Source organism: Diuraphis noxia, unplaced genomic scaffold, assembly GCF_037042655.1.
Source record: "Diuraphis noxia isolate RWA-SAM2 unplaced genomic scaffold, SU_Dnox_SAM2 contig0002, whole genome shotgun sequence".
Lineage (NCBI taxonomy): Eukaryota > Metazoa > Arthropoda > Insecta > Hemiptera > Aphididae > Diuraphis > Diuraphis noxia.
Genome location: NW_028301712.1, coordinates 29130837 through 29140691, shown reverse-complemented (window position 1 = coordinate 29140691; position 9855 = coordinate 29130837). Strand labels below are relative to the sequence as shown.

The window sequence follows — 9855 nt, the reverse complement described above, 5'->3', positions numbered from 1 at the left end:
TAACAATGTATAATAAATAACACCATATACCAGTGTCACCACTATTATCGCACAGATCTAATATAATCATCATGGTTTGATTGCTCGTTGTTTCATACTGGGCGGTACTTCGGTTAAATGGATGGTGCCTTTGTAAAGAGCTAATAAGGTTAGTTGTGACAAATTTCACTAGGATCGCTAGAAATATTCTTGTTGGGATCTGCAGGAAATGAGTTTGAACTAGTTCACATCGACAAATTCAACTGATATCTAGCCTTTGTAAACCATATTCATACCAAGTATTTATGAAAAAATATCATTTGTTTTTAGTTTAACAACAAATAATATAAAATGAATCTCTTAAAAAAAGCTTATTTTGTTTATTTTATTTTTATATTTTCGTTATTGTATGGAGATTCTTATGAAAGTGATGAGAAGAGGGCCAAGTATAATGATGAGGATAAAAATAGCGAAAAGACTTGCAACGTTCCATGGTCCACTTCTGTCTTTCCAGAACCGATGACATCCTGTTACTTTTTTTGTAAAAAAAGATGCCAGGCGCTTAGTTTTACCTCTCAATGGCGTTGTGAAGAAATAGTATCATTTGCAATTACAAAATGCCAGTGTTGTAAAGGTGAGTTTTCAAATTATATATATAATATGTACTGTGTACAAATCAAAGTTTAATGAATACTTTTTTCCCTTTTTTTTCAATAGATGATTACTGAACGGGTCGGATGAATTTTATATTTCATAGCGGATACCGGTTAACAATTAAAATTTTCAACTCATACAATATTTTACATGCTGATAATATAAATATAATATGTAACTTATAGGTATTTATTTAAGCCTGGGTTTATAGACTTTGTTTCCAATTAAATTCAGGTACATTATTATTATATAATTAATATTATGTTTACAGTACTCGGATTCACTTATTTTTATTCATGTGTTTTAGGTATACCTTCTTTTTACTACCTAACCATTATAATTTTAAATATTTGTCAAACTAATATTAATATACTTAAGTTTATATTATGTTATATTATCTTATATCATATTAAGATTAACTTAAATGGTTATTGCCGATTGGCGTTTATTATTCTCAATATATAAAAAATATATTATTAATGTATTTCATGCAACAATTGTATCCCAAATTTAAAATATTATCCAACTTATTATCCACTTACATATTAAATAAATTGTACTATTATTATTATTATTTTTTTTTTAAATATAGATATTAGATAACCCATACTCGTATGGTCATTAATCATTAGGAAGGCGGAAAAAAAGCCCATAGAAAAAAGTCCACGGCCGCAACTCGTACGTACCTCTTATAAACCCGGGCTGCAACTCGTACGTTATTTAGGGTTTGGGCCACAACTCACCAACACTGATACTTACTGACTAAGCTTAAAATTATACTAATTGTTATTGTATTACGCCATTACTTAATTGTTTACCAGTTACATATGATTGTTTACTTAACCTAGTTAATAGTTCTAATTGTAATATTTCTTATATATTATATTATTATGCATGATACAACACACCCCTATCTTACATAAAATATGTCCTCATATTTTTAAATCATAATTTCAGTTGAGAATGAAATTTTAATGATAGGTATGGGTTTTGTATATAAAATTAATAGAAGTTAGATGGAGTTGCGTGGTACACAAAAATAAATGATTTTATGTTTATTTCTCTTATTCTTTCAAAGAATAGTGGTCGCTGGATATAGATTTAGAAGTCTTCATTCCAGTTTTATTTTAGAATAAAAATTCTTACTTTAAATTTGAATTTACATATCTATACCTATATTATTTAATAAAAAACGAAGGGGGGACCTTTTTTTAGTTTTGCACACAGGCCCATCTTTGGGATAAACCGCCACGATATCGTCTGACCAGTAATATGATTGTGTTATTTTGATAACAGCAATCTCGGCGTCTTTCTTCAGGTTGAATTGGACCAAAAAATTTAAGTTTTTTGACACGAATTTTAATAAAGCGTATAGAATGGGCAAATATCCGTAATAATTTATTCTACGATGAATATTTTTTAATTAGGTTTTCATTTATAGGATCTACTATAATAGAACAATTTTCTCTTTAGCTTCCGGTATCGCACTATATTAACGTTAATTTTTGATTTGGGCCACTTATCGGAATTGTCAGTGAGCCAGTGAAGGCCCTCCCATCATAACTTATTATTTATTATTTGATTGGGACGATGACAACCGCGAGATATTAGATCGGCTGGATTATCTTGCGTGCTCACGTGATTTCCATTCATTTAAACTGGTAATATCCTGTATTTCACATACTCGGTGAGCTACGAAAGTTTTCCATTTTGAGGAAGGAGATTTGATCCAAGCTAATGTTATAGAGTAGTCCGTCCAGAAATATTTATTTTTTATATTTAATTTTAATTTAGGTAAAACTTTAGTTGCAAAATGCGCGAGTATTAAGGCGGCACATAATTCGAGTCAAGGTAGTAATATTATTTTTAAAGGTGCTATTTTTGATTTTGCACAAATAAGTTTAGTAACGTGTACATTATCTCTACTAGAACAACGAATATATAAACACGCCCCGTATGCTAATAAACTAGCGTCAGCAAAACCGTGTATTTGTAGTTCGTAGTCAATTTCGGTACCGAGCACTATGTAGATAACTGTGGTACCGAGATATCTAGGTACTTCTAACTCACGCAAATAATTTAATGAATTTAAATAATTTTTCCACTCATTTTTTACTTCAATAGTCACAGGTTTATCCCAATCGCATTGCAATTGCCATAATTTTTACATTAATATTTTTGCGCGTATTACTATTGGTCCAACGAGACGTAGTGGGTCAAACAACGAAGCGATTTGTGATAATATATTTTTTTTTTGTAACTGGTAGATCGTTTAGCTTAATGGTTTCGATTTTGTATTTAAAAACTTTGCGTTCTGGATACCATAATAAACCTAAAATTTTATTTTCAAGTTCCATTATGGTCATTGATTTATTTCCTATATCTGGCATATTGTTAGGTAGTTCGGCACTATTTGACATCAATTTTCTTAATGGAAAACCACCGCGTAACATAACTTCCATTAGAGAATTACGTAACTTTAACGCTTTATCTTTAGTGTCCCAACCTCCAAACCACCCAAATAATCGTCCATGTAAAAATCAGATTTAATGGCGTCGCATGCCTCGGGAAATATGTGGTATTCTTCCTCTGCTAATTTAAATATGCACCCTGAATTTTAAAAGTGGGCATGAAGTTCCCTTCAGCAATTTCGTTTGATCCAAACGACGTCATTTGAAACAGAGTATTATACCGTCTAGAATATTATCAAAGAAATGTTTTGATATAGGGTGAGAATTATCAATTAAACTTTCAATTAGGTCTGGAAGATGATCCTCAAATTGGTGTAAGACAACTCTACCGTCACGGCAGCAAAGTCCATGGGTTTCATCTTTAAATTTTTTTGCATGGCACTTATATTGCATGACATAATATAGTCTGTAGCCACGGTCAGCTCTTATTTTTTCTTTGTAAATAAGTAGTGCCTTCACAGCTGAATAGGTAGGCAACATAAACTGATGCACTAAGTATATGAGTATAATTATATTATATATTAGAAAAAAAAAAGGTATAGAAAAATATGATATAAGTTCAATGTTGTATAAATGTGTGTGCTTTATTAGCAATAATCATAATAACAATAATATTTTTTTGTATGGTTTTATAATAAATATTGTAACGGTAATGACAACAACTCAAGTTTATATTGTCATATACATTTACTTTATTAAGGTATTCATAATATATTACATTTTCTTTTTTTTTATAGATTATAGGTATTAATTGCTTTTTGGAGCATACAAGTAAAACATGAATATATTTACAATAACACAAGCCAATAGTACAATATAATTATATTAGTAATACTATAATAGTTCGTAGCCCGTGCATAATAAAAGGATAGGGACAGTGGGTATAGTTGTGCCGGTATTACTACGATAGCTCGTAGTCGTGCACAATAAAAGGATAGGGACAGTGGATATAGTTGTGCCGGTATTACTACGATAGCTCCAGTGTTGCCATCCTATTTTATAAGTATATCGTACAATATCCATAAAATTATCGTACCCAGCGTAAAAATTATCGTATAAAAAATTTTTTTCTCGCTACGCTCGAAATGTTACAGAGAGGGTAACACCGTCATAACAATAAACAACATTTTAACATTTCACACATAGATAAGAATATACTATGTGAATATGTGATTTTTTGTGATTGCATAAATGCATAATGCACATTAGCACTTCACGTCTTCAACAGTTAAACTTGAACGTTATAATTTTTAATTTTATTTTCATTGTTGACACATTCAACGTTTGAATGAAAAATGAGTGATGAAGATAATACACCTAGACCAGGGTGCAGTACGCCAAAAAAAAAATGGATATAGTTGTGCCGGTATTACTACGATAGTTCGTAGTCCGTGCACAATAAAAACTTACAGTTTTCTGCTTCCTGGGCACTGGTCCTCCGGCACTGCCGATGATTCCTCAGTGATGTCGTTGTACTGGGCGCTGGTGTTGTGGGAAGTACTGCTATTGACGGTTCCTCGACGACTCTGTTATGACTGCGGTCCTTGGTGGCACGGCGTGGTTTCGTCACTAACTGTGATATCTTGTAGACACGGGTACAGGGCGTTAATACAGTTAACCTGTATTCCTCTGTACCGTCTATTCAATATCACGGCAGGAGCGGTGTGTCTGAGTAGTCGTCGACCAGCCGTACTTATGTACTTCTCGACTCTAATGTTTTTGTAGAATCGGGAGTGTGCATCGTGTTACTTTTATGATTTTCTCATAACCCGTCTTTATTAATGGTGCCGTTGACATTAGTATGATATTAGAGACCTCGTTTAGTTACTGATTATGTATTGTTAAGTCCTTTTTCGTGACTTTAAACCGTATAATTCGCGCTGGCCACACCGTGGTTTTAATACTGTTGCCGGGTAGCGCGCTCTGTTGCGTCCACTGAGCGTTATCTTTTCGTTCCTCGACAATATTAACTCTGCGATACACCGCTATTAAAAAAAGTGCGGCCAGCGAAACTAGGCGGGTGATCGCCGCGCGCCTGGTGGCTGTTTTCATGTGAACCAGGGGTTCTAAAAGTATTGCTTATTAAATGAATAGCTGATGCAGTTGTGTTTCAGCTGTTTTATAAAAAATTTTGGGTGTCCTTACAACACAAATATTTTATTAGCGTATAAGCATTGAACAGTGAACACTATATAATGTAGTGTTCCATGGTATGAGGTACATCGTTTATACAATATATATAATATAATAATATGGGTACTACATACTGCCGAGGGTGAGGGTAACCGTCTAGCGCGCCTTTTTTCTATTGAAACTGGACATCTGGCACTGGTGACCACATTCCATTGACTTTATTGTACCTATTGTAATTTTATTGAAACCAAATTGTGTACAAGAACCATTTTTTTCTTCATAATGTGTTAGTCTTCGATCCTCTGCCCTTCGTGTATCTGTTGATTGCTATCGTTTAAGTTTAATGTGATTTTTTTACACGGCTGTTTTAATATTTTACAATATTTGAATTTTTTTTTGTGTTTGTTTTTTTTACTGATCGTTTGTGTAAATTATTTTTTCAAAATGTCAATTAGACCCGATATACATTCCCAAACGAAAAAAACAATATACAACGTATATACATTTTTTAAAACCTTAGCCAACTGCAAAGATAAGCCGGAATTAGCAGATTATTTTCGACAATCACAGGAGAGGACGGCCGAAGCTTGTGCGGTGAGTCTGAGAACTGTACAACGGATATGTCATGAAAGTAAAGTAACTGGAAATCGAGAAGAACCATTATGTGTCGGAAGTTCTAATGACCTTAAATTTCAATCGCCACGAAAAAAATACTGTCGCGAGAAATCTGTCACTGAACTTGATGATTTTGACAATGAAGTGGTCAGAAGAGTTGTCCATAGCTTTTACGACAAAGGTGAATTTCCAACGAGTGCTAAAATATTATCGGAACTGCGTGAAAAATTAAATTACCGTGGATCAAAATCGTCGGTAAAAATAATTTTAAAACAACTTCATTTTAAGTACAAAAAATGTAACGACGGTCGCAAATTCTTGATGGAACGGTCCGATATAGTAGCTGCGCGCGTTAAATTTCTTAGAAAAATGAACGAGTTTCGTAGGAACGGTGATACTCGGCCGGTAATCTACTTAGATGAAACCTGGGTTAATCAAAATCATACGCGTGGACGTATTTGGCAAAATGAAGAAAATACGGAAGGCTTAAAAGTACCTACAGGCAAAGGCAGCCGCCTCATAGTATGCCACGCCGGATCTCCTTCCTTCGGATTCATTAAAGAATCAAAACTTATTTTTCGATGTAATTCTGGTGACAAGGATTATCATTCACAAATGAACGCCACAATTTTTGAAAGTTGGTTTTCACAAATGTTACTTAACTTAGAAGAGCCGAGTATTATTGTCATGGATAACGCTTCATATCACTCTTCTTTGGCCGAGAACTATCCGAAGTCCAACAGTAGAAAGTCAGATGTTCAACAGTGGTTACGGGATAAAAATATAGATTTTTCTCCTGTAGAAACACTTGACGAGTTACGGGAAAAGGTGAAACTTTCGATGCCGCGCGGAAAAAAATATAAACTGGATGAACTAACTTCCGAAATGGGTCATGAAGTGGTAAGGCTTCCCCCTTACCACTGTCAGTATAACCCAATAGAACTTATTTGGGCGCAAGTTAAAGGCAGAGTGGCTGAAAAAAATTCAACTTTCAAAATTGCAGATGTCGAGAAACTTGTGCATAAAGAGATCGATGCAGTTACTTCGAACGATTGGGCCAAATGTGGTGAGCATTGCGTCAAGATCCAGGAAGAGGACTACGTCAAGGCGGGACTAAGGGATGAGATATTAGAACCAATAATATTGACCATTAATCCTGACGAAAGCAGCTCAAGTGAAGATGAAGACGACAGCTGTGAGGACTAGAATATTTCAATTCGGAAAACCATTTTTCTATGTAAATATTATTATAATAGTTTTAAGTTTCATTACTTAGTTATTAGTTTTTAAATGTACATACATATTATATAATTGCGTAAAAAATAATGATATTAATATTATAACTTATTAGCGAATGTGATAATTAATAAATAATAAGTTTTACGTATAGAAATATCGAACGTTTGTCGTTTAGTTTTTATTACAACTCCAGAGCTTTTTTAAAATTATTTTACGCGGGAATGAAGTCTTGGAAACACTGACGAAAATTGGCCACCAGGCGCGCGGCGATCACCCGCCTAGTTTCGCTGGCCGCACTATAGTAACGCGTGACTGCATTTACAGGCGGTCGATGCTAACCGCTATATTCAGAAGTAACAATATCTCGTTACATTGTCCCCTTTTGGTTTTGTAGTTTTTGTTTTGTGGAACATTTTGAAATAAAACAAATAAATATAAAATCAAAACATCGAAAGAAACAAAATGGTGTGTCGACTTGACTGGCGTGGGGTATCCTTCCTCCACGGTAATAATAATAATAAAAAAAAAACATACAATTAATTTTTTTCCTCTACTCTATTTGCTACGGTGAGCCCTCATTCGGACCATATTCCGGCGGGTCTTCCATTCCTCTTTCTTGCGTTTGCGGTTGCTGATCTGCAGAATGGTTTTTTCGGCAACTGCAATAGTGTCCTTGGTAGCCATAATTTCTGTGACCTCTGCAGGATCAATATTCAATTCGAGGCCCTCCTCCGGATCTGGAGCTCTAACACACTGCATCGTGGGTGGGAAACTAACTGTAGACCCGGTTCGATATTGTGTTACTTCAGCCTCTAGCTCACGCCTATACTCGGCCATGGCCTTCTCGTACTGAATGCTTATAGGTATGCTGGATACGTTGAGCTTGTTAATTTTCTCTGTACGTAGTTCACGCATGTCTTCATATATATATTCGTCACCGAATAATTCGCGATATCGAGTTTCGAGTAATTCGTCGAGCCAACGGCCTGACTCTGGGGTGTTCGTTGGTGTGCGGCTGGAGCGAGGAGTGTCATCATTGCCCATATTTGTTATGCTCTAAAACAGATGTTGATAAAAATACAGATAACACATGTTGATTTTAACAGTTAGATCTACCACCGGCACAACACGAAACGAGGAGGGTTAGTTAGTTTTGCGACTCTTCAAATTTTACTCTACTCTTTCCGGGATCAGGAGGGATGTAGAGTTTAATATTTTTGAAGTTATGCGTGACTGGATCCCCAATTCTATTTGTGATCACGGCCGTGTTGTTTTTCCCAACTTCACTGATAGTGTATGGTCCGTGGTATAGCAAAAAGAATTTGTGAATTTCCGTGTCTGGTGCTGACGACAGTCGATGCTCTCGAACTAATATCTGTTGGCCGACTTGATATGATGGAAACCGTTTTCCCTTGTCCTTGGCCTGAGTTCTTTGTTTTGCTCGCTTCCGGAGTCGACTTCTTGCCAATCTTCCCCATCTTTTTCTGGAGTCTGTATAGGTAATGGAATTAATTTATCAATGGATAGACTACATTTCTTCCCTGTCATGATTTGCATAGGAGTGAATCCGGTCGATTGGTGTGTGGTGTTGTTCAACCAAAACTCGATATTATCGAGCCATTTAACCCAAGTGGTGTGTTTCTTGTTACAATAGGTCCGTAGGAGGTGTCCTATTTCCCGGTTAGCCCTTTCCACCGGGTTACTTTCTGGATGATACGTGGTGGTGTAGACGGCTTGGATGCCCAGTAGTTGTAATTTGTTGGTCCATTTGTGGCAGACAAACTGAGTACCGTTGTCGGTCAATATTCTTCGTATTGGCCCGTACGTTGGTAAGTAATCATTGATTAATTTGTTAAGAATAGCATCTGTAGTTGCTCGGCGCAGTGCATAGATTTTGATATGCTTTGAAAAGGTATCAATGAGCGCAAAAATATATTTCATACCTAACTGTCCCCTTGGTAACGGCCCCATAAGGTCCAATGATATGGTATCTTGCGGTTCTTCGGGTTCTGACGATATCGTTGGTCCCCTTGCTCTTTGTGTGTTAACCTTGCTTTTTTGGCAAAGTTCACAAGATCGTGTGAACCTTTTTATTGCTCGGTACATGTCATTCATTCGGTAATTACTTCGGAGTACGTGGTAAGTCTTGTAAGCCCCAACGTGTCCAAAATTTTCATGGGTTTCTTTGATTAACTGATCCCTTGTTTCATCCGGAATCATAACCCGGTAAACGTTATCTTTGCCAATGGAGAACAACAGACCTTCGTATATTGTGAAGTATTTGTTCGGTTCACTCCGTATTCTGTTAATAATTTTGTTTAATTTTGGATCTTGATACTGTAACTTTTGTAACTGTGTTAACTGTTTTCGTAAGTCTTTGCTATATTCGTCTAACATGAGTTTATTAATAGTAATGTTCGTTAGATTTTGTTGGGGAATATCCCGTTCAGTTTGTGGATATCTGGTGAGTGTGTCGGCCACAATGTGTTGTTTCCAGGAATGTGGATTACTTCGAGCGAGTATTCTTGCAATGTGATTGACCATCGGGTAAGCCGAGCATTCAATAGCTGACATTGATTTAAGAAAACAAGCGCTTGGTGGTCCGTCAGCACCTTGGTAGTTTATCCCAAAATGTAGTTCCTAAATTTCTTACATGCGTATACAATTGCTAACAGCTCTAACTCCGTAGTATTGTAATTTCTTTCGGCGGCGCTCAGTGTTCTACTTATAAACCCTAAGGTCTGGTGTTTTCCATCCTTATTGA

The 9855-nt window shown here is 35.7% G+C and overlaps 1 protein-coding gene and 1 long non-coding RNA gene across 2 annotated transcripts; both read left to right on the top strand.

Moving 5' to 3' along the window:
* The first annotated feature begins 209 nt into the window (after nt 1–209).
* LOC149058317 (uncharacterized) lies at nt 210–1302 on the top strand. The gene is made up of 2 exons (XR_016190524.1): nt 210–613; nt 697–1302. It is a non-coding gene; the product is annotated as an uncharacterized LOC149058317 (long non-coding RNA).
* Nucleotides 1303–5424: 4122 nt separating this feature from the next.
* Nucleotides 5425–7163, top strand: LOC149058316 (uncharacterized). Its single transcript, XM_089221019.1, has one exon. It carries the CDS (start codon nt 5682–5684, stop codon nt 7056–7058), a length of 1377 nt encoding a protein of 458 aa, XP_089077145.1. The 5' UTR covers nt 5425–5681; the 3' UTR covers nt 7059–7163.
* The last annotated feature ends 2692 nt before the right edge of the window (nt 7164–9855 follow it).